The sequence below is a fragment of the Nannobrachium achirus genome (genome assembly GCF_963921795.1).
Source record: "Nannobrachium achirus genome assembly, chromosome: 22".
In the NCBI taxonomy this organism is placed as follows: domain Eukaryota; kingdom Metazoa; phylum Chordata; class Actinopteri; order Myctophiformes; family Myctophidae; genus Nannobrachium; species Nannobrachium achirus.
The window spans coordinates 33,476,233-33,501,855 of NC_137829.1; the positions used below are offsets into that span (position 1 = coordinate 33,476,233).

General features: G+C 41.2%; 1 protein-coding gene across 3 annotated transcripts in view; it reads left to right on the top strand.

Moving 5' to 3' along the window:
• The window catches only part of tfpia (tissue factor pathway inhibitor a), a 73,693-nt gene that overhangs the window by 40,071 nt on the left and 7,999 nt on the right, over positions 1 to 25,623 (top strand). For 2 of the 3 annotated variants that reach the window (XM_080753347.1, XM_080753345.1), the window contains exons 2-4: positions 2,443 to 2,646; positions 23,049 to 23,225; positions 25,029 to 25,100. In XM_080753347.1, coding sequence (XP_080609473.1) covers positions 2,443 to 2,646; positions 23,049 to 23,225; positions 25,029 to 25,100 — 453 coding nt within the window. The remainder of the gene's footprint in view (positions 1 to 2,442; positions 2,647 to 23,048; positions 23,226 to 25,028; positions 25,101 to 25,623) is intronic. The other variant, XM_080753346.1, reaches the window with a different exon arrangement.

A 25,623-nucleotide genomic window follows, 5' to 3' on the forward strand; every position in this document is an offset into this window, starting at 1 on the left:
ACCCAGTCGGTGATTTACCGACCCAGTCGGTTGATTTAGCGACCCAGTCGGTAGATTTACCGACCCAGTTGGTTGATTTAGCAACCCAGTCGGTGATTTAGCAACCCAGTCGGTAGATTTAGCGACCCAGTCGGTAGATTTACCGACCCAGTTGGTTGATTTAGCAACCCAGTCGGTGATTTAGCAACCCAGTCGGTAGATTTAGCGACCCAGTCGGTGAAAACTACCGACTGGGTTGCAACCCAGTTGTAGGTCGCTAAATGATCTCGCCCTCTCTCAATGTTCACTTCAAAAATACATATATTCAAATATTTGCACACATTTTCACGACTTAAAAAAAAATAGCAGATCTACAAGCTCGCAGCGTGCCATGCTGTGAGCTTGTATATCTGCTATTTTTCAATAGCTAAAGTATAAAATAATGAAGGCCCCTCCACCTTGGGTCCTAGTAACTCAGTCCCACTTTTCCCCTCCCTTGTGACGCCCCTGTTTGTGTGGTACTGGCTTCAAGGAGAGTTGAGATGAGGTCTATGCTTCCATTACCTACTACTTGCCTGGCAGAGGGACTGCCAGGGACAGGCCTGGTTGGCAGTAATAAAAGGGAGTGCTCTGGTGGAACTTTGTACCCTGCAGGGACGGATTCCCGCAGCACCAGTGAATGTTTGCTCGCCTGCCTTTCGGTCGCAATGTATAATATAATATAATAATAAGGATATGGGTGATGATTAAGCTTACACACCCAGGTGTACCAAATGCACTCATCACCATTATAGTATAACATGGGAAAACGAACTTAAACGACCCCAAAACCTGCATGAGTGTTGAGCAATTTAAAGGACACTGGCACATGTCACTCTGCAGTGACACATAACACAGATGATGTTTATGATAGATGTTAGGAGTAAGGACCTTTCGCACAGCACCTTCGGGTACCTTGTCAACTGTCAAACTCTTTAGCACCAAGGAGCCCCAGATTGATATAGATTTAGCTGCGGACCCCCATCAGAAAATGTTGTGTGCCAGGGACCCCCAGAAAAAAAGATTTGTGTTAAAAAAAAATCTATACTGCTGTTCTCATAGTTGTTGTAAATAGGTTTAAATCTATATTACAAGAACTCAATAACAAGTACTTACAATAATATACACTCTGTCTCACATAGGCTCATTGCCAGTTGGTTGCCCAAATAGAGACCTCTTGCTGTGTTCATTAAACACACCCGGATGTACAAAAATAAATAAGATGTCTGGCAAGTAGGCTATAGTAGTGACAACGTTGATAGTGTGCGTCCCATCCCGGGAGCCCTGAACTAACTGTGCTTCGCGACGCGTTAACAGGGACATATAACCTGACCTATAAAAAGGCAGGAGTAGTGAGGGCAGACGAGAGCAGCCTCCGCGCAGCGCGCCGGGAGAGTGATTTAGCGTTCTGACAGGTGTCTAGTAGTGCTGGGAGCATTTCATGTCACCTGCTTCCTCGCCTTGACGCCCGCTGTTATGAGTGATGTGATTGAGGGGTTACGCAGGCACTGCATTACGCCCACGCGCTCTCAAGCTGTTCCAAAGCGCTCTTTCTCTCTCTCTCTCTCTCTCTCTCTCTCTCTCTCTGTGACGCAAGTGACCCGTGCACAATTCACTGCACATAATCTTTGTCATCATGATTATGATAAGTGGGACTTTGTGTGCATAGTTGAATAGCCTGCGGAGTGAATGTACCTCAGCCAGAATGATAGTTTTTGTTTTCCGTTACCGTCATTCACTCTGAGTGCTTGCATGGAAAATTGCATCTCTAAAGAGATAAACGTCCTATCAAACCCCTCGTGCAGACTTCCCCTCCGCTCCAACTGGAATATCCCTGAACTTTAAATCTGTCAAACTATTAACTTCAGAAACTGTAGCTTATCTGAAAGCCTTTGGTTAAAGAGCTTTCTGCTGCGACCTAAATTCACAAGAACAAAAGAAAGAAAAAAATACACTCTCTCCCTCTCTCTCTACATATACTGTACCGGTATGTATGTGTGTGTGTGTGTGTGTGTGTGTGTGTGTGTGTGTGTGTGTGTGTGTGTGTGTGTGTGTGTGTGTGTGTGTGTGTGTGTGTGTGTGTGTGTGTGTGTGTGTGTGTGTGTGTGTGTGTGTGTGTGTGTGTGTGTGTGTGTGTATAAGGGTGTAACGGTTTACAAAATTCACGGTTCGGTTCGATATTTTGGTGTCACGTTTCGATACAAAAAATGAACAGAAATGTCCTTGATTTATAAATGTATTTTTAGAACTACGTGTTTTTTTTGTTTTAACTTTGAACAATACGGTACCCAACCTCTAGGGTAGTGGTTCTCTAAGTGGGCTCTTGGGACCCCTAGGGGTCCTTGAGGGGGTTCCAGGGGAATGTGGATGTGGAGTGGTATTGCATTGTAAAATGAACTCTGTCTTATTCTTCTCTGTTCACAGCAGATGGAGAGCCACGTGAGCTGTTCATCTTCAGCGAGATATGTGCCATGAAGAAGATGGAAGGGCCCTGCAAGGCCATCAAGGACCGCTTCTACTTCGATATCGACACGGGCCGCTGTGAGGCCTTCGAATATGGAGGATGCGGGGGCAACGCAAACAACTTCGAGACCTTGGAGGCATGCGCGCAAACGTGTTTGGTGTCCGGTGAGTTTTGACCTGCCGCAAACCGTGTATTGCAGGCACTGAGCTATTTGCAACTATTTTATTTAAGTAGGCCTATATTGTTTTTATTTATTTATTTGGTTAGAATACAGTATTTTCAAGGCCAAAGTTCTTACAGTGCATTTTCCATCAAACGTTTTCTGCCTCTGGTGGGTCCCTGATCTTGTTTTACAACCCACGACACAACCATTAGAAAATCGCTATTGTAGCCTACTGTAGACTGTGGATCTAACAACCACATGCAGCCAAAGTTCACACAGAAGTATTCTTTTTAAAATGAGTTTCCAGTATAAATCTAGAGGGATTGTTATGGTGTTCTTTGTTAAGACTTACTGTTATAGGCCATTGTTCCTTGGATGTTAGCAAATGATCAATCAATGAAAACTATTGCACTTCATTAGGCTTTAAATTGCCACCGTGGGCATTTTGAAGGCAGCTTAAAAGCCCATTTAGGAAACCATTATGTCAGGATGTGGCTCAAACTGAACATGAAAAGCACACTGTTTTGCTAGAGGCATCAAGCTATAAAAAAAAATGATAATGACACCTTTTATCAGGCAGGCAGAATTAGATCAGCACCATGGAAGCAATTTCTTACAGTAGACATATTAATTGACGCATTTGACGGTGTCAACAACTGTGGTATTGCAGCCGTTGCTAACGTTGGGGGCAAGGCAGTGAAAATGAAAATGAAGATTGAAACATCCCCAGAGGGCAGAGCAAAACCCCAAGAGACCGCGATAATATCTGTTCATTCTTTGGAAATTAATTTGCTAATCAGATGTTACGGATGGATTCATCACCCTTGAAGAGCAGTTTTTGTGCTTTGTTCACTGGGTAAACATCTACAGTGCCAAAAAGGCGGTTTGAGACAGGTATTGTCTGTGATTTTGGATATAGTGATATGATATGCAAGCTTGCTACACTTTGTGACCTTGTGTATCTGCTATTTTCACTATTTCTGAATTATTATTTTATTTTTTATTATTTTCATATTAGCTTCACAACATTATATTATAATCACATTATCTCTAGAGGTACAGTATAGGGTAAAAATATCATGAGAGGTCAGGGGCGTCACAAGGGAGGGGGGAAGTGGGACTGAGTTACTAGGGCCCAAGGTGGAGGGGCCTTAATTATTTTATACTTTAGCTATTGAAAAATTCACTGCCTTCTATTTTTGAAAAGTGCAAAACTTTGAATACATGTATTTTTAAGCGAACATTTGTAACTAGAATTTTGCTTCTGAGGGGTCCCTGGAACTAAATATTTTGAGATGGGGGTCCGTAGCCAAATACATATCATTTTGGGGGTCCTTCACATGAAAAAGTGTAAGCACTACTGACATAGAAACATAGGTTTTTCAAAAAACCATGGAAGGATTTGAAATATTCAAGACTTGCACACATTTTCACGATTTTTCCAAAACAGCATGCAGATCTACAAGCTCGCAGCTGTCAGCTTGCATATCTGCTATTTTTCAATAGTTAAAGCAGAAAATAATCCAGTGAATCCTTGTACCCAGGCCCCAGAATTTGGTGTGACACCCCTGTGATAGGCTATTTTATTTTGTCCATTTCACCAAGTCCAACCTCAGTGTACTGTATGTGGACACATTCGAATTAATAGGATGGGCGGTCTTGTATTGCACTGCACTTGGGTGTTAATGTTTTACTTGAGATAAAGGTCATTATTGTCACATTAAACATAGTCTCTCGGAATCAACATTTTTTGAGAAATTAAGTTTCATTATAGAAGTAGTAAGAAGTTTACCACAGAACTGTTAACAGTAGTGAGCCACATCATTCCCAGTCAGCAGTACTACTATAGTGAGCATTGGTTCTCAAAGTAGCGTCCAGAGACCCCCAGGGGTCCTTGAGTTAGTTCCAGGGGCCCAGCTAAATGATAGTTATAGGAACCAAATGGACCCTTATGGGTCTGTAACTCAGAGAGTGTACACATGCTTTTTTACAATATAAATTATGCCATTAAATGGGGGTCCGTAGCCTAATGCATGTCAAACTGGGGCTCCCTGAAACTAAAATGGTCTTTTCAAATGGGGGTCTGCGGGCTAATACGTGCCAATTTGGGGGTCCTCGACATGAAAACGTTTGAGAACCACAGAGTACATGTTCAGTAAGTGTGTGGTAGTAAGTTGAACCCCAACAGAGTGCCTTTCTGTGCCGAGTTTAAAGGACATTAAACAGTATCATTACTACTGAGGTTGGTCCCCGAGCGCTGCTGCAGCGTCGCTGCTCACTGCTCCTTGGGATGGATCAAATGCAGAGGATAAATCTCCCCCGGGGGGGTGCTCTTAAATAAATAAGAAAAATTCACTCATCTCCATGCAAATGAAAGCTTTTATTCATTCACCCCCAGGTTTTGTGTCATCATCATGACAAAAACCTAATAACTAATACATATTCATGTAGATGAGTGTCTTAAAATGAAAACATACTGACGGTCTGTCTACCCACTGAAGGCACAAAGCAGTCTGAGACACATTGCGCCAGGTTTACATTGTAGTGTTGGGAACTGTGCATGGACGGTTAATCAGGGTGAAACAAACAAATAAAAAAATTACATAATTGCATAGTAGGAGATCAAAGAAAGCTTTCAGTTTATCATTGCTGTTGGGTGGAAACCTTGCATGTCCAAAACGGTCACTTTTCAGGAGAAAAAATAACCTGTATTCCAATGGCTCTAACGTACATACTATCTTGTTCTTGTTAATATATCCAACGTTTTGGAAAAAAATGCAAAAATAACAGATGTGACGTGTTGTCGTTGTTGTTGTTGGTGTGTCTGCGCGCGCGCATGTGCGTGCATGTTTGTGTCATAGACTGTAAAAAAAATTATGGACAAAGCTACGCCCATACGCCCATTGAAGCATAAAGTATTTATGACAATTATTAAGGTATTAAAATCAAGTGTAAAGTTCAGCAAAAACCCATTCACTTGAATGGAGCATAATTTTGGTACCAGCAGCGAAACCAGCGGCCATTCATAAGAACTTCCTCTTGAAGTCTCTTCCTATATCGCCTCGACTTGCAAGCCGCCAGCCGGATACTATGCCCTTGTGTGCATGTTTGTGTGCATATTGAGTGTCTGTTTTCTTTTAAACGGTGTTTGCATAGTAGTCCCTTTTGGATCAGACAGTGAAATCTGGCACGTACAAGGCTGATAGACATTCCACTTATATCTTGAAACAATTCTGGCTTGCTGATGTAAAAAAGCAAAAAAAAAAAGAGAAAAGTTTTGGGTTTCTTTCCTTAATGAAATAAATCAATTAATTTGTTTGGCAAATTGTTGCTTATAGACAACATGTCATGAAGAGACATGGAGATAGTAGGAAAAAGTATTTGTGGTGACACTGGCCTAGGCGGCCGTCAGTTGAGGATACGGTAGGCCGTTGAACTACTTCAACTCCATATACTTTGTTGCCTGGGGTCCCCCAGGGCTCTGTACTCTGTGCACACTTTTCCCCCTCCAAAACAAATCTTGTCAGTGAAATATAGGCGCGTTCAGGGGCGTCACCAGGGGTAGGAAAGTGGGACTGAGTTACCAGGGCCCAAGGTGGAGGGGCCCTAGTAACTTTAGCTATTGAAAAATAGCAGATATACAAGCTCACAGCGCGGCACCGAGTGCCGCGCTGCGAGCTTGTAGATCTGCTATTTTTGAAAAGTCGTGAAAATGAGCGCAAATCTTTGAATATATGTATTTTTTAAGTGAACATTTGTAACTCAAAATTTGCTTCTGGGGGGTCCCTGGAAATAAATATTTTGAGATGGGGGGTCCTTCACATGAAAAAGTTTGAGCATCACTGACATGGAAACATAGGTTTCTTGGCACACATTTTCACGATTTTTCAAAAATAGCAGATCTACAAGCTCGCAGCGCGGCACTCGGTGCCGCGCTGTGAGCTATATCTGCTATTTTTCAATAGTTAACATTCATGGGGGCCCCGCAGTGAATCCTTGTACCCAGGGCCCAGAATTTGGTGTGACGCCCCTGGGCGCGTTGCGACACGCTGTGAGCTTGTAGACCCGCTGTTTTTGCCGAATGTTTGTCTCGGAATAGGGACACTAGGGTTCATGTGGTTAATTAAAGAACACACCAGAACGCTCCAAGTGTAAACACTATGAATGCACGTCTGTTTTCATCCTGCTCTCTGCGGTGATGAATAAGCATATTGCCATCTGCCAGATAAACATAAGGACCTTCATCATGACATGAATATGGATCCACCTCTCTCACTCAGCTGCAAACAGTGATTAAATGTGCTATACATAGGAATACATAGGATTCACATTTATGAATAAACATTTAAGACAATGTTTACACATACATTGTGTGTGTGTGTGTGTGTGTGTGTGTGTGTGTGTGTGTGTGTGTGTGTGTGTGTGTGTGTGTGTGTGTGTGTGTGTGTGTGTGTGTGTGTGTGTGTGTGTGTGTGTGTGTGTCGCAGCAGAAAGCTCTTTAACCGAACTAAGGCTTGGAGATAAAGTATAGTTTCTGAACTTAATAGTTTAAACAGATTTAAAGTTGGAGCGGAGGGGAAGTCTGCATGAAGGGTTTGATAGGACGTTTATCTCTTTAGAGGTGCAGAGTTTTGGTTAGTGAAAGTTTGGGATATTTTGTGTGAGGCACTAAAGTCAATGCTTTGGAAGCATTTATTTCTGCAGCTAAATATATTTCTCCCGGCCCAGAGGCTTAGGTATAGCGTTTGTCTGTGATGAGTCACAATGCCTTTCTTCTCAATGGCAAAGAGAAATACTTGGCGTCATAAAGTGTGTTGTGTGCACAGCATTATTCAATCAGGCAACAAGATAATCACCAGTCCATTTGCACCTGATGGCAGCAGCCTAGAGATAAAGGCCTACATTGACTTTAAGCATCGCCATTATTCAACACGCACAAATCTGCATTAAAGTGACTCAGGGAATGGTAGCGTAGCTCCCAGGAAAGGTGACATTAAATAAACTTTAAGCTTGCCGTCTGTTCTGTGACTGAAGTGTGGGGCTGCCGGATGTCAACAACACAGCGTTAAAGTCACATGCCAAAACATTACAATGGGTTTGCGTGGCTGCCAAGTCTCGAGTGGAACACTCACAAAGGTCTTTCATCATTTGGTGAGTTACACTGTGCCATACTGCAAGGAAAGAAAAGAAAAGGGTCTGTAGTACATTCAATAGGCTGTTTTGTTTTTACGTGTTATATATTAGCCTTCATGGATGCTTTTATCCTCCAGCACCACAACAACCTAAGTTCCTGTATTTTATTTCAACACAGGTCAAGACAAAGTCAACACTTGACCTTGTGTTAGTGTCCTACTTCTTGCTCTAGTCTATGCATTATGCTTGCCAGGACAGCTAATTAACCACTTTCAGCCTGGCACCCACATTTTGGGCTTGACATTTAAAGCCAACTTTTACAAAAAAGAAATAGCACATCAACACATCGCAGCACGAGTCATGTCGTGTTGTGGATCGGCTTTTCACCATGCAATACTGTCATATTCGCCTATCATGGACAACTATTATGAACATGAGCTAAATAAACAAGTTCAAAAGTAAATGTTATGCACATCAATAATGATATTTCACTGCTGGAGCACAATATAAATAACAGCATCAATAGAAAACTTCTGCACGACAGCTAAAATCTACGGGAAGTACAGCTGTTATGCAGACTTTTATTATTTTTATGCTAAATAAACACGATTCTATAAGGATCACATGCATGGCGTCCTGGCGATCGATGCGTGATCAATAGCTTGCCATCTTGATCTGGATTTCTGAATCCCGATCAGTATGATTGAATTAGTATAAGCTTAAAAGGGTAATTCTCACAGCTTGTGATGAATGTTATTTGACCATGTGAGAAGGAACCATTTCAAAATGCCATTGTACTCTCGCTCTACAGAAAGAGCTTATCCCTCCTCTTCTCAACCGCTCTAAAACACCAGTCATTCGTGTTTTCCCCTGCCTTTCCAGCTGAGCTCCCCGGCAACAGGGCAGGGGATACAAACAAACCGACAACAATGGCAGCTCTGAGGAAGAAGAAGTTCATGTGAGCGCTTCTCACAGTTATGCGTCTTAACTTCTCAGCAAATGGTGATCATTACCTAATTAGTGACCACACTGCAATAACAGAACGTGTCCCAGTAACGCTAACACTGTGCAGAGCGTTGCGGAGGAACAGCACAGGATACTACAGCTGTTGCTTAGCGCAGGGGTTCCCAAACTTTTTTGTCTCAGGGCACCCCATAAATATTTCTTTTTAATCCGAGGCACCCCTACATTATAATTTTCACTCCCAGCACCTTTATATATTTATAGCATATCGTCGTTGTCGGGTGGAAAATGTCCAAAACCTTTCGATTTCTATTTATCATCTAAAAAATGTACTAAACTAGTGAAAACAGCAGATCTACAAGCACACAACGCCATCGCGAGGCGTTGTGTGCTTGTAGATGGGCTGTTTTCACTAGTTTTGTGCGACGGTCTTGTGTGATGAAGCAGGTCTTTGCTATACCAAAATACATACACATTTGAAACTTGGAGATAAAAGGTTTCTGCCCGACAGTGACAATATTTTAGTGATTATGTTGCGAGGAAACGTTGAGATAATAGCCATTTTGGTTAGAACTGAAAATTACTTCAAGTTAAAATGATACTAAATATTTTTTCAAGTGTCCAAATAAATTCCAAATATTATAAAAATTATGTCGCGGCACCCCTGGACTGCCGTCGCGGCACTCCAGGGTGCCCCGTCACCCACTTTGAAAACCCCTGGCTTAGCGTACTTGCTCTTCCAGTGGTGTAAAGTAACTAAGTATATTTACTCAAGTAATGTACTTTTTAAATATATTTTTATAGATTTTCTTAACATATAACACATAAAGACATAAAGACATCCACATTCACAGACATTGACACTCACACCACCTGCACATGCATGCCCATTTCCTCTTTTTAACATCACACAAACAAAAAATAAAAATAACAATAATAACATTGTTTACATCATTTTCTTTCCCATTTGTTTCCCCTTTCCTCCTCTTTTTTCCCCTTTCTCTCCAACCATACATTGCCATTGTGAACATGAGCACTATCCTTAAGTGTTTGTTTCCGTAGCATTCATATATATTTCGCAAAGCTGGTCAAACTCGTTCTGTCTACTCCTAACTATATACGTTAGTCTCTCCAATCCGATAGAGTTTATGAGTTCTCGATGCCACATCCTCAAGTAATGTACTTAAGTACAATTTTGAGATATTTGTACTTTACTTGAGTATTTCCAATTTCCAATACTTTTACTTCTACTCCACTACATCTCGGATCCAAATATTGCACTTTTACTCCACTACATTTATTTGAAAAGTTTAGTTACTTTGCAGGTATAAATTATAACTAGAAATACTGTTCCTACGAAACAGTGTGGGCTCGCATGTAACACCATGTATGGGCATAAAGATCTACCCTTTGGCTGCACCACATTGGCTAAGGGCCCTGCCTTTGTACTGTCAGGAGAACTTGACTGATAGATAAATAATGAAGATAACATACGTGTGCTCGCTTTCAGCGAGCCCACAATAATGGTTAAATGCGTAATAATGATAATTATATTATGAACTGGGCCTTGGAAATAATACAGAATAATTCAACTTTCCTACTTACTATCTTTCTACTAGTAAGAGGCCTCAGGGCGACATGCGACCTCGCCCTGGTCTGGCCAGTGATGTAATTATATCGGACGAGTTACCGTATGGAGACCCCTGGTACCCATATATGGAGATCCATGTACTGTATATGGAGATATGTTGTGAGAGCTCAGATAATCGTTATGTGAAAGTCCTATGATGTCTATGACATCTGACATCATACCCTTTTATGCCCATACATGGAGATCCCTGTCTGTAGAACCAGCCACACAGATATGGGCTGTCTTGGCCATCTGTCTTGGCCATACTGTATGGATTCTGTTAGTGTGGTATGTGGCTGATGTGGCCTCCATATATGGGCATTCCCATATGAAGTCCTGTTAGATATGGGCTTAATATTGATGACACCAGGGAACTCCATATATGGATATAAAAAGGGTTATGTTAGTGTGACATCACAGTGAAGCCAGAGCGTGATGTCAGAGCAGCAAACCCATTCTGTTAAGAGTGGTTCCCCTGACATCACAGTGATGTCAGAGCATGATGTCAGAGCGACAAACCCATAGACCGTAAAATAGTGTATATATATATATATATATATATATATATATATATATATATATATAATATAAATATAATACCACGATATTCGGTATTATCGTCCAATAAAAGAAACATGAATTAAAAAAAAAAACATTATTTTTCCAAGTGCAATGTTAATTATGCGCCACTAGATGGAGGCAGCGGCTGCCTGCATCTACTGTAGTGGCTTGCACGTTCAATGAAAACATCTGTGAAATGAAAGTATTGCTGCGTGCGACAGTGCAGAGGCTACTATGAGATACGTTCTGTTCAAGATAATCCTGGAGTAGTTGGCATATTCAATCGAACACTGTCTGAACATGGATAACTGAAAGTTATTTCACACTATGGCATCCTTATAACTATGAAGGCAACAAGGCTTTAGCAAAGTGCTAATTGTTAGCGACTGCTACTTAGCTAACAACAGAATGGAGTCAACTGAACATTAGGAAGAAATTAGTTTTGACGATTGGGATTATATCCATGCGGTCACATATCCATGAGGAGCACACATGACTTCTTCACAAAAACGTAAGTTTACAAGTTACTCTGGCATGGCAATACAAAGTACAGGGCACGACAAATGTCTCTGCTGTGTGATCTGATGTGAGTGAAGTGAGGGCTCAGGGTTGACGCACATACTGTACATCACGCATGAGTAGCACTTAAGCATCTCTAAATGAAATTCGGTCATGTAAAGGTTCTACTTTAGGAAACTATAGTTATTTTCAAATAGACTCAAACAATTATCACATAAATACAGTTAGAGTCCTTGGAAAAAAAAGTAGTTTGGGTGTTTTTTAAACATTTTTTTTATTAATGACGATATTTACGGTATTAATTTGTAATATCGGTATTGTCCTTTGATACCGCGATGATGTCACAGTGATGCAGGGGAACCACAGTGTCAGGAATTAGAGACAGACAGACAGACATTCAGACAGAGATGGTCAAGCTGTGACCGTTCACATACTAAACTGCAACCTACGGTCGCAATACATTTTCCAAATATACTGTCTGTCTGTCTGTCTGTGTTTACGTCATCCAATGGGAAAACCCCTGAAATAACACAGAGTGACGTCAACAACTGGGTGATGACATCACCATCATCACCATCAACAGCAAATGAGGGACCAGCATTCTTGGTGACGTCACCATCAACAAGTGCGGCCTGATATAAATTACAAATTTGCGCTCTGCTGGTGCACAAGTAGGCCACAGTAAATGGCATGGAACTCCATATTTGGGCATGGCTGACATCAGAGTAACAACATAACGATGACGTGAGCTTGAATCAGCTCGGCTTAAAACCAGACTGCACAGTGTCAATAACAGTCTGGTGAGAGGAAGCCATGATAGCCTTCAAGAGAAACTTTTCCAACGGAGATCTTTGCGTTTGATGTTCAGCTGGTAATTGTTCCCCTGTGACCAATCCTGGATCGTAAGGTCACACATAATTCCATTCTTGGACCTTTGCAGCCCGTGCATACTAGCAGCTTTTTACCATGGACCCACCGTTCCCGCCAACGAGCCAGCAGCAAGGAAACTCAGAAGAATCAAGACCTCACAGTAGTCAACAGTTTACCAAGACTTTAACTCCATCCGAAGTAAAGAGACGTCGTCTGGCTGACACAGGAAGGAAAACCCACATCTGTGAACAATGTGACAAGAGTTTCAATTACATCTCTCACTTGAAGAGTCACCAGCTTATCCACACTGGAGAAAAACCTTTCCACTGTAAACAATGTGGCAAGAGTTTCTGTCACATCCATACCTTGAAGAGACACCAGCTTGTCCACACGGGAGAAAAGTCTTTCCACTGCAAACAATGTGACAAGGGTTTCAGCCTTTTAGATAACCTAAAGAAACACCAGCCTATCCACACAGGAGAAAAACCTTTCATCTGTAAACACTGTGGCAAGAGTTTCAGTCAGTTAGGTCACCTGAGAATTCACCAGCGTATCCACACTGGAGAAAAACCTTTCCATTGTAAACAGTGTGCCAAAAGTTTCAGTCAGTTAGGTGACCTGAGAATTCACCAGCGCATCCACACTGGAGAAAAACCTTTCTATTGCACACAGTGCAGCAAGAGTTTCAGTGTGTTAAATAATCTGAAGACACACCAGCGTGTCCACACGGGAGAAACACCTTTCTGCTGTAAACACTGTGGCAAGTGTTTCAGTGTGTTAAGTAATCTGAAGACACACCAGCGTATCCACACTGGAGAAAAACCTTTCGTCTGTAAACAGTGTGACAAGAGTTTCAGTCAGTTAAGTAATCTGAAGACACACCAGCGCATCCACACTGGAAAGCCTTTCCAGTAGTGTGAGTTAGGCACTCTGCACAAAACAACAGCATATCCACACTGGAGAAAAAACATTCTATTGTAAACAGTGTGATAGAGTTTCACTTGAAAACCTGAAGAATCACAAGCGTGTCCATCACAAGCCGACATGTTGATGACCCCTGGTCGGATATCCGGTTCGGACCAACCGGATTTCCATACTGTACAAATGTGCCGTCTACAGTATTTACTGCTTTTTTCCTGAAAATATCCTGCAGATTTTTTTTTCCACAGGTTTCTTTCCCTGTTTTGCCTTTCTAGTTTGTATGGAGAGTGGAGCGTATTTTTGCTGAAACCCGCAAATGTCAAGAAACCACTCCATTCCCATTGAAAAGCAGAATCCACCTACATGGGTAGATTTAAAAGATTTAAAACTTCTGACTTAAAAGTCAGAAGGTCATAAACATTGCAAAAAATGCTGATCTACAAGCTCCATGTTTTGACAATCCACTGAAAATCTACTGTCTTGCTAATGGCTGTTTTGAAATGGCACATCTGTATAATACAGGACAGGTATGCCTACAGTATATGGGCAGGATCAACCGCATAAGCGACCACCACACTCGCTCGGGTCCTGGCTTGGTGTGTGTTTTCTGGTGTGCTGTTTTCTCACTGAAAGAAAACTGGTGAAGTGAAATCACTGGTCTCTAACACTGGTGAAATAACCACAGCTTTTCTTTCTTAATTTTTGCCACAGGGGAACACAGGGGGGAGGACACAGGGGGGACTCAGGGGGGACACTCATAGAATTAAAGTGAAACTTAAGAAGCGACGTGTTTCCCTGCCCTTTAGGAGCCATCCTTATAAGCTTCAACAACCACTATGGAAGGGCAGAACACAGCTATACCCTTTTTTAATGTGTGCCAAACCCCCCCTCCCCAAACCCCCCATATCTCCCAGGAGTGCTTTCACGCACAGAACATACAGTACAACAACGGCTTGGCTTCACACTCCCCTCTCGTAGCAGTGATAACAGCGTGATTTGAGCATGGAAACGTGTTGGAAGTTTAAAGTACCTATGACACGCCCCAAAGATTTACATAATAATACAGTAGGTCAAATGGTTCCAGTAGAAACGGTTTGAAAAAGGGGCGGAGCCGGCCTGGGAGCCAGGACCATTATCACAGATTGACCAGTGACGAAAAAACGAGGAATCCGCTTCTACATAAAATGTCCTTAATTACTAAATATGTCTATATAAAAATTAACAGCTCATCCGCACTGCACGCGAGCGAGCGATGCGATGTCCTGCGAAATACTAACCACATATGGAGCGCCGGCCAAGTTTGCACTTTCGAAGGCTTCCTACAGCGCCACCATTTGGCAGATTGCTGTAAAAAGTAATAGCACACGTCGCCACAGTAAGCTGAACACATTGATGTTTTTATTTTCATTTTCTGTCTAAGTATGTAGGAGTAGAAAGGTGCTAAAGTTTTGAGGAGAACTTGCTCTAGTATGATAAATATATGACAATATCTAAAGTGGCGAGCCCACAATTATTAAAAAACATACATAAACCACTTTAGCCCTATTTTATACCTTGGCTATTTGAAAATAGCCGATCTACAAGCTCACAACGCATCGCATCGCGCATCTGCTATTTTCAAACATTTTGTACTTTTACTTTTGATACTTGAACTACATTTTGATGCCAACACTTTCATACTTTTACTCAAGTACATTTTGAATTCAGACTTTTACTTGTAACAGAGTATTTCTACATTGCAGTATTGATACTTTTACTTAAGTAAAATATGTGAGTACTTTTTCCACCACTGCTCTCTTCAGCCCCGACACTCTTGTGCTACACCAAGATGAGTCATATAGACCACTATTTGTCAAAGAATTCCTCTGCTCTGATGTTGCTGCAAAGCCCCTCCTGTGAGAGGTCAGAGACGCTTAATCACACCGAGTCAGACATCAGCACTATAAATATATTTATATCTCTCGACTCGAGGCTCAGCTTAGTCTGTGTAAGACAGACATATAAGAAGAAGAAAAATAAGAGCCAAAGAACTAAATCTCTGTCAGAATGAACAATAGAGATGGCAGAGCTGCAAAAGAATGAGCCCGCCTCCGCTGAAATCACAACCAGCGATACAGCATTTAAGTATCTCAGGGCAGTTATCCAGCCTGGCTCATTTACTGACATAATCACTGTGCACTGAGAACCTATTACGCTCAGCACAGTTCCTTCTGCCGACTGTGATGGACCTCTAACCCTCATGACACCGCTGTGTCAATCCCATAGAATGCTGACCTATATTTGCATATGGGTGGCTCAGAGATACCGACGTATTTCAGAAATAATAACAGGCTTCGTTACGTTTCTACTTGCACATAACTATTAAAAAAAAGAATAATGTCCTTTTCAGACAACTGCATAAATTGGTAGATGAATTCCAATTTGCTAAACAATAAGATGTACACAGTGCCAGGGCTGAAATAAATATGGGTTTCCTGAAGAATTACTAATGCGAAGAAAAGGAGACAAAATACCTAAACATACCTAAACAGAAACTTCTTTTTCTTTATCCAACTTGAAGAGAGAACTCCACGTAGATCATTTAACAGCTTCAATGTTATAGTGTTCCAGTTCTAATTGTGTTTGTGTCTGATTGTTTTGGAGAGACGGGCAAGACTCATGCTATTGAACAAACGCTCTAAGCGATGAATACGATCGGAATATAAAGCTATTTAACGCTTATTAAATAAATCACATACTCTACCATTAATCTCTGCATAGTACTAACGCAGAAGTGCTATTAGGTCAACTTGATTGATCTGTTTCTGGAATAATAAGGAGTCAGTGTTGTTGTGTGTGGCGTATGTCTGTCTCCACCTAGTGGCCAAGGTGAGTTTGCACCTGCCATATGTTTCCTTGGTCATCATTAGTGTTGTTGTTTACAAGGAGGACCTGGTCAAGAACAAAATGAAACAACTGCAGGAGAACATCTAGTAAAGTTACATCAGTGGCGGCCCCAGGGAATAATCAGCAGGGGGACCTTCAATTTCCCAAAGGGGGCACTTTATTCTTTTTAACACAAACCGATTTTTGCAGTGTTTTGAGCCAGACTAGTAATGTCCATTACAAGTTTTCTCGCTAAAAAAGGTTTTAATTTACGCGCTGCATGCACAACAACGCAGGAATAAGCATCAAAACAAAACCAACTTGGTGCAGCGACAGTGTCGGCAACGTTTTATTATTGCATTTTCATTCAACTATTAATTAATTTGAAAATGCATATTTATAATAATTAAAAGAACATAAGAACATATATAATGACATAGGCACCTGTAAAACATCTTAAAATAATGGGGGGGTAGGGTACTACTGGCCAATCTGGACTGGGGGGGGGGCACAAAGTCTAATCTGGGAGGGCATTGCCCCCCAATGCCCCCCTGTGGAGCCGCCTATGAGTTACATATACTAGAGAGAAATAGTCAGGCCAGAGCAAACTATGAAACCGTGCCAATGCAATCGTCATGATGAAAAGCAATGTCAATCTTCTACAGTTCTAACAATTACCCTGTCACTGCTAACCCCTACTGTTGGTCTTAGGGAGAGAGTGCAGACCAGTGTGGTTCACAAACCCTTTAGCTCAAGAACCAAAAGAGAAATCAGATGTTTGCCCGGGACCCAAACTAGTGAAAATAGCAGTCGTGAGCTTGTGAGCTTGTAGATCGCCAATCTTCACTATTTCTTAAGCATTTGTTTTCTAATTTATGCACCTTTTCCAAACCACCGTTTTTTTTAAGTAGTAATAGTAGTAGCAGTGAAATTATATTTCAGGTAAGAAAAGAATACACAGGATAGGCCTATACTCTCCCTCAAAGTCACACTGGCCTTTCTTAAGTTTAAAATCCTTTTCCAAACTGCAGGGATTGAATGTTTTTTTGTTTTTGTTTTTTTCTTTTTTGTAGCAGTGAAAATTATATTTCAGGTATGAAAAGAATACACAGGACACTCTCCCTCAAACTCACGCTGGCCTGTCTTAACAGTTGAAGTCAACATGGTGGAAATATTGAGTCCAGTCCACTCTTGAGGGCAGCCTGCTCAGTGGGAAATGTGATTTCTGCCCATTGGTTATAAAAATGCTCTGACTGATAATTCCCCCTGCAAAACATAAATCACCCTTCCAACACCTCCAGTGCCTTTCATAGAGAATTGTGATTGTGAATTATTCATGACTGCATCAGTGGCGTCAGTTCAGAAAAAGCTAAGGTATGGCAACATTGGCTAAGGTATGGCAACATGACTGGTGTCTTGCACGCGCGCCTTCGCGCGCGTGCAAGACACCAGTCATGTTGCCATACCTTAGCAACAGGCATGATACATTTATTTTAAGAAGTACATTTTATTTTTCACCCCGTTTCTACAGGTTTCTTGGGCTGGATATGACAGCCTGGAACGGTTGTTCAAGTGCAGCTAAACTTGGCATGTTGGTAAATAAAACGTGCCACAATTAACAATAATGAATTGCACCTGTGCAGCTGACCTGCGGAACCTGGGAATATAACATTTTGTCAAGATGGGGAGAATATAATTATAATACCTTGTTAAAGTGACCATTTTGTAAAATTTCGCATTTGTAGTTATTTTACTGTAATTTAACAACATCATAACAAGCACAGATAGACATAGAGACATTCATGGATTTATATTTAAAAGTAACTTTTATTTCCCCCCCTGGACCCAGTGTATGACAGCTGCATACCCCTGCCATACCCAATTGACGCCCCGTGACCGTATCGCCAAACCAACAGCTGTGGACTGCTCTCTGATATTTCTCTTTTCTCCCGTTCTTTTAAGTCAGTGTCACCCCGTGAAATGCGTAGATGTCACTATGTAATGGCATTTTAACGACGGTCACCCGCTGGGAAACGGGCAGTAATTAAAAGACGGATCAGCGGGAATCGACGAAAAAAGAAGAAGAAATAAAGTCCGTCCAGGCTATGGGGGCTGTGACCACGAGAACACATTCTTTAGTGTGACAACAGCCCATGGCGAAAATGTTATTAAACAGATTGAATTTGGGAAAAGATTGATTGAGGACAAATGGCTAAGGACAGATGGACAGAGTTTTGTACATTTTATATTAGGTTAATTGTTGTAGAAGTCTGTTTATACTGCACTAATACATATTGAACAGCAGGGACACGTTCACTTTTAAGAGGAGTAATAAATCCTTCACCAGTTGAAGTTAAAATGAACCATAACCCCCCTGGCTCCCAGATACTTTCTTTTTTTTTCTCCTCCTTTGGCTCCATGTATAGATTTATGAGACACAGAATTGCTTTAGAAAACACAAACTGTTTTCGCTGAAGTGCCTTAAAAAGTCTTCAGATGATTGACGGCCACTCCAGTTAAATATTCTAATTGAGTGTGTCCATAGATGAACTTGGTTATCGTCGCTTAAGGGATTTTTTTGCTGGATCTACTGGGTTCTGGCATCATGCCACTAACATAAGCTGGATAGCGGTGTCCTACAAATGAGGCCAAAATTAAATCACTCACTCAGAACGTCGAGTGAGTGAGTGAGTGAGTGAGTGAGTGAGTGAGTGAGTGAGTGAGTGAGTGAGTGAGTGAGTGAGTGAGTAAAGTAACTAAGTACTTTTACTTAAGTACTGTACTTAAGTACACTTTTGAGATATGTGTTAGTCTTGAGTATTTGCAAATTCCAATAATTTTACTTCTACTCCACTACATCTGGGATCCAAATGTTGTACTTTTACTACATTTATTTGAAAACTATAGTTACTAGTTACTTTGGTGATATACATTATAATATGTTAAACCACTTTAGCCCTATTTTATACCTGTACTTTTGTACTTTTACATTTTGTACTTTTACTTTTTAGTACTTTAAGTACATTTTGATGCCAATACTTTTGTACTTTTAAATTTTGAATTCTGGACTTCTACTTGTAACAGAGTACTTCTACATAATCTACAATGCAGTATTGATACTTTTACTTAAGTAGAAAATGTGAGTAGTTTCTTCCACCACTGTGAGTGAGTGAGTGAGTGAGTGAGTGAGTGAGTGAGTGAGTGAGTGAGTGAGTGAGTGAGTGAGAGAGAGAGACTTTTGCCTTAGTGTGTTTAAATTGTGTGTGCATGCGTGCGCGTGCAAATGGCATCACTCCAAGTCTCTGGACACAAAAAAGTTCATGTGGACTCTGCAATCAGGAACCTCAGCAAGATGAATGAACTCATAACTCATATCTCAGAAATATCATGAGCCAATTTTGCTGACAGTGGGCAGATATTTGTGCTTTATGCACAGATGACTGGATCCCACTTGAAGGACAAAAGCATCGGGCGTAGCCCAATCCGAGCCTCCGGAAGCTTGTTCATTTGTTATTCCTATTGGAACAAATCCAGTTAGCACGTTGGCAAAGTTGCGAAAGTTACTTTCAAATTGCAATTTAATGTTCCAGATCGCTGATACAGCTGTTTGAACCCGAAATGTAACAATGTAATTCAAAATAAGCTGCACTCCGGTTTTCCTTCAGTCACACAATGCCTTCTGAATATATCGACCGTGCAAGTGCTTCAGTCCTGCAGTTCACAGACTATCATATTAAAATTACAGGGCCATTGTCAAGAATGAAATGGATTTTTCAATCAATAGCCTTTTCCGTTCAAAGATATTTTGAGTTCTTCAGAAAGTGATTATTGGATGCCGATGGTGTGGGTCCTAAAAGCATACTCAACAGCACTTGACAATGGGTGAACAGGCAAATTAATGTAGATACTGTATACTGTACACTACTTGCTTTTAGTCAGGCCAGTCTGTGTAAGGCAAAGAAAGGCAAGGCAAGGCAGACAAAACTTAAGTCATGACACAGAGCATTAACAAAATAAACATTATGTAGCAACTAGCAAGGGCTACATTATGAACTGACCACGCCACCCTCACAAATAGGAGTGAGGGTACTAGTAAGACGCCTTATGGCAACAAGCGACCTTGACCTAAAGGTCTTTAGCTTTGTTTAAAAAGAACTGAGAATGAGTTCCAGATACAGTACTGTATGTGGTGCATAAAAACTGAGCACTGTTTCTACACATTTTAGTTCTGATTCTTGAGACATGGAGCTTGCCTTTCCCAGACCATCTCCATGGTTCATAATGTATCACAAGATCAGAAAAATTATTTTGGCCCTAAAACCTTTCAATGTTTTATAAACCAACAGTGTTCCGTTATCTCATTCTGAAGGGGTAAAAGAAAGGCTATTTGATTTTATTTTTTTACCTTGCACATCTGGTTACTTTTGGTAATGTGAAATAAGGCTGAAAAAAAGTTATTTGTGTTTTGTTCAGAGCACACACCTGATAAAATAAACTGATATTAAATATTGATGATGATGATGATGATGATAAAATCCTTTAAATGCGATGCATATGTATGTGACTTTGTTATGGTCAGGAAGGTACATTATGTTATGAGATGTAGTCGGCCTTTGGGTGTTTTAATATTTTCTAAAGTGGCCCCCTTTGAAAAATAGTTTGGACACCCCTGCATTATAAGACAGGGAGCCAGTGTAAAAGTCTAAGAAGAACTGGAGCGATATGGTCCACAGTCTTGGTATTATTCGAGGAGCAGTGTTCTGAATAAGCTGCAGTCATCTGATAGATTTTCTGTAGGGAGACATGTAAAGACACAATTACAGTAGACAAGTCTACTGAAGATGAATGTGTGGTAAAACAGTATTCACTGTTATGAAACTTGCCATAGTGTGAAGTTGCAGCGAAATGCTATTGCAAGTGATATTACTGTAGCTGTAACCTTGAAAGATGAACGCGCCTGATGAAGATGAAATGCCAGTCCGGTCTTTCAGACATTACGCCTGAAGAACCTTTCCACTCCCATCTCTCCATCTGTGTCTTTTATTTTCACAGAAAAACTGAGCACTTAGAGCTCTGTTTTTTTGCACATATATTTATGATAAATCAAGAAAGAACACAGAGGGATAATGGTGGTGAAATGATGCCGGTGACATCCCAGAGAGGCTTGAAGCAACCAGAAACTCAAAGGATTGATCTGACAACCGTAGGGGAACTTTGTTTTTTTCTGTTCTTCCACCAAGTGTATTAAAGGAGTAGTTCACCCCCAAAATGACTTTTTTTCTATTGATTACTCATGCCATGGAGACTTGAGTTCAGTAATATGTTTGTATTTTTCGCATTCCTAAGACAAAAGTGTGATGATTGTAAATGTACCCCCATTGATTCCGGTTGGGGACCCATCCTGAATCATTGGGGGTAAATGTACTGTAATTAAATTATTGTCTTAGGAATGCCACTAAAACACAAAAGTATTATTGAACTCAAGTCTCCATGGCATGAGTAATCAATAGAAAAAAACTCATTTTGGGGGTGAACTACTCCTTTAAGCTGTGTCACAGCAATCATCATTTTGGGGGGCCTGAATGTCCTACTTTCCTCTCTTAATTCTTTTTCTCTCCAACAACCTTATTTCATTTCTCTGGCACAAAATGAAACTAGAATGCAACAAGTTGTTAATTAACGACTTAAACCCTATACCTCATTGATCGGGGTCCTGTAGTTTGAATATTAGCCCCATAACGTCTCCCTAACTCATGATGGGTCTTGAATTATTCTGCATATTTAACCACTACAACCTAGGCTACTTGTTGACCAGGGTCCCCCATGGGTCTATAAATGGTGCCCACCTTTTGTCCATCTGCAACAAATCTCTTTGGTTAAAACAGACAATCAGCTCACAATGGATCCCAACATGTGAGTTTAGACTTTTCCTTTTATAACAGACTATCTAAAGGTCAGTTTATTGGACATCAGTAGATATACACCTAAAAGCAGTCGTACCCTGGTCTGTCGGTATCGCAACAAAGTATTGATCAATATACTTTCTTTTCTGTAAATAAGTTAGCAAGCTATGGTTAATAATTCCAATCTCTTGGAGCACTCTGGTAGCTGACCAGGTGGTACAGCAAGCAACCATTAGTATTCACACATTCACATCCCTCTTCCCTGGCTTTGATAGCCTAGCTGTCTTGGTTCAGTAAATCAGAAGAAAATAAATCTCTTGGAAAACTTTTAACATCCATTAAACTGTGCCTCCTCCACTCACAAGAAAGTCATCTTTATGCCTAATGTATATACTCTGTCGTCGTGCAATGGAGCATAAATTGAGCTTTATCAGCTAATGGGGTAGATTTTTCCTTCTTATCACTAAAGCTAACCTCCAGTCCAAAGATTAATTATCTTATTAGTGAAAAATGCATTTCACTTGTCACACATTCACATTCACATTACTACATTTCACATGTCACACGTTCGACTTTAATTCAGCATTATGGGGAAATGAAGCAACTTTGCGCAATGTTTTTGCAAGTAGATACTGTACATGTAGAAGAAGTAGTAGTAGTAGTAGCTCTGATCAAATGAATCTCTTGTGTTATGGCGTGGCTTTTCCGAGGCCTACTGTCTAGAATAGGGCCTGTGTGTGTGTGTGTGTGTGTGTGTGTGTGTGTGTGTGTGTGTGTGTGTGTGTGTGTGTGTGTGTGTGTGTGTGTGTGTGTGTGTGTGTGTGTGTGTGTGTGTGTGTGTGTGTGTGTGTGTGTGTGTGTGTGTGTGTGTGTGTGTGTGTGTGCGTGCGTGCGTGCGTGCGTGCGTGCGTTAGAAAAGCAGTCACTTACTATTTATGTATTTATTTATTCTCTGTATAATTTACACGTATCACCTCTCTCTCTCTCTCTCTCTCTCTCTCTCTCTCTCCCATCTCTCCCATCTCTCCCTCACTCCAGCGGAGAAAAGCCCCTGTCATTTGGAGGAAGCCCCTGGCCCCTGTCGTGGACTGGTGACGCGCTATCTCTACGACAGCCAGAGCCAGGAGTGCAGGCATTTCTTTTACGGCGGCTGCTTTGGCAACGCCAACAACTTCAAGAGCGTGGCGGCATGCCAGGCCAGATGCCAGAACCAAGGTGAGGGAGGTCATAGAGATAGATGCCTGAGCCCAGGCACTAGAGACAGCCGTGTCGCACCAAATTCTGGGCCCTGGGTACAAGGATTCACTGTGTTATTTTGTGCTTTAACTATTGAAAAATAGCAGATCTACAAGCTCGCAGCGCGGCACTCGGTGCCACGCTGTGAGCTTGTATATCTGCTATTTTTCAGTAGCTAAATTATAAAAGAATTAAGGCCCTTCCACCTTGGGCCCTAGTAACTCAGTCCCACTCCCCCCCCCCCCCCCCCCTCCCTCCCTTGTGACGCCCCTGGCCGTGTCACTTAAGTTCTGTACGTTGGTACACTTTTGAGGTATTTGTACTTGACTTGAGTATTTGCAATTTTCTTGTAGATCTGCAACTAGTCGATCGTTTTCGTCGAATGTCCGCCTGTTATGGCATGTCCAGAATAGGGATGCTAGGGTTCATGTTGGGCAAAATAGAGAAACAATAGTATTTGTTGTTTGGTATTTACACTATGTCTAAAGACCATTTAATGGCCTTAATTTATATACTGCTGCACTAACACAGAGCCATGGCTTCTTCATTTAATTGCCACCCAGAAATGCAGAGATAGCCTCAATTTAGAAATGTGGCATATTAAAGATATCGTGGAAAATTAACTTTTCGATGGATTTTTGCAGACCATGAAATCACGTTCCACCTTGATTTAGCATTTAAATAGTTTTGGAGTACAGTAGCAGAAGCACATTTAATTATGCCAGACTCGGGCTCCATTTGGAAGACATTTAGATATTGGATTTGTCAGAGAAATTAACGAGCAAGTTGTTCTACTGTGACTGATTCCAGCCTATGTTATATTGAAATCAATGTAGACAAGTGTGGAGAGTAATTTCAAATGAATGCTTCTGTCAGTTTTTATTAGCAACCTTAAACTATGCCTCTTGGGAGCACTGGGCTTAATCCCCTTTTATACTGTGCCAAAGCTATTGAATTAAAAACCTTTATGTTCTATTATATAGTAGTATACTAATGCTCATACAACTGTAAACACTTAGACATTCACTTAAAATTGATCATAGGTGATTGTAGCCTCAGGCTTAATTTATTCACAGGCTTTTAATTGGATGTATTCTAACAATAGGCCAACTTAAAAGGCCCGGCTACAAACTCACATTTCAAATGGATTTGTTATGCTTATATGTTACTAGTAAGACGCCTCAGGGCGACATGAGACCTGTCGCGCCAATTCTTTGCCATCTGGCCATGCAGTGATGTATATTGGACCAGTTACCCATACATGGAGACCCCTGGTACCCATATATGGTGATCAATGTACTGTATATGGAGATATGCTGTGAGAGCCCGAACATGCTTACTTAGTTATTCGTTATCGTGAAAGTCCTATGATGTCTATGATATCTGACATCATACCCTTTTATGCCCACTGCCCATACATGGAGATCCCTGTCTGTAGAACCAGCCACACATTTATGGGCTGTCTTGGCCATATATGGATTCTGTTAGTGTGGTACGTATGTGGCCGATGTGGCCTCCATTATGGGCACTCCCATATGAAGTCTTGTTAGATATGGGCTTAATATTGATAACATCGGGGAACTCCATATATGGGCATAAAAGGGATTCTGTTAGTGTGCCATCACAGTGAAGCCAGAGTGTGATGTCAGAAGCTTGACAGCCGTGCTCTGAAGATGATACAGAACTGCTGTAGGATAATAATTGTGCACTCAATCGATGGTATGGAACCAAGCTCTGAATGACATAACTGAATAAATATACATTTTCATCCTTTGAGTGCAGGAGCCACCACCAAGGCAACAATCGTTGACAGTGTGCAACCAACGAAAGAATCCAGCATACAGCCTCTCACCGGTGAGAATAACACACAGCTCTATCGCTACTCCTCACTACAAATAGACAGTGTGTATGCGTGCATGCGTGTATGCGTGTAAGTGTTACTATAGGGGGTCCTCCAAATCTTTGTGTGCCGATCTACAAGCTCACAAAGCCTGGCGCTGCGACGCGTTGTGAGCTTGTAGATCGGCTATTTTTGAAAACACAAATTGACATGAACCCTGCGGCTGCCCTATATACCTTGTTGACCATGTTTCCCCCGTGGGTCTGTGCATATAGATGTACAGTATAAACTGTAGAACTAGGCAATGTTAACCATACTAACAGTAACTTTAACTAATGTAATTCATTACACACCAACCAAACCCAAGACGTGATTATACCAACAGCACCGAACCTCGACTAAAACTAGTATTAATAAATAAAAGATAAAGATTGATATTAACAACACAAACTGTGGTAGAAGAAAGTAAGCAAACAGACAATACATAACTGTCATTTTTGTGCAGTTTGTTATGCCCGATCTGAGGTCTATGTTCAA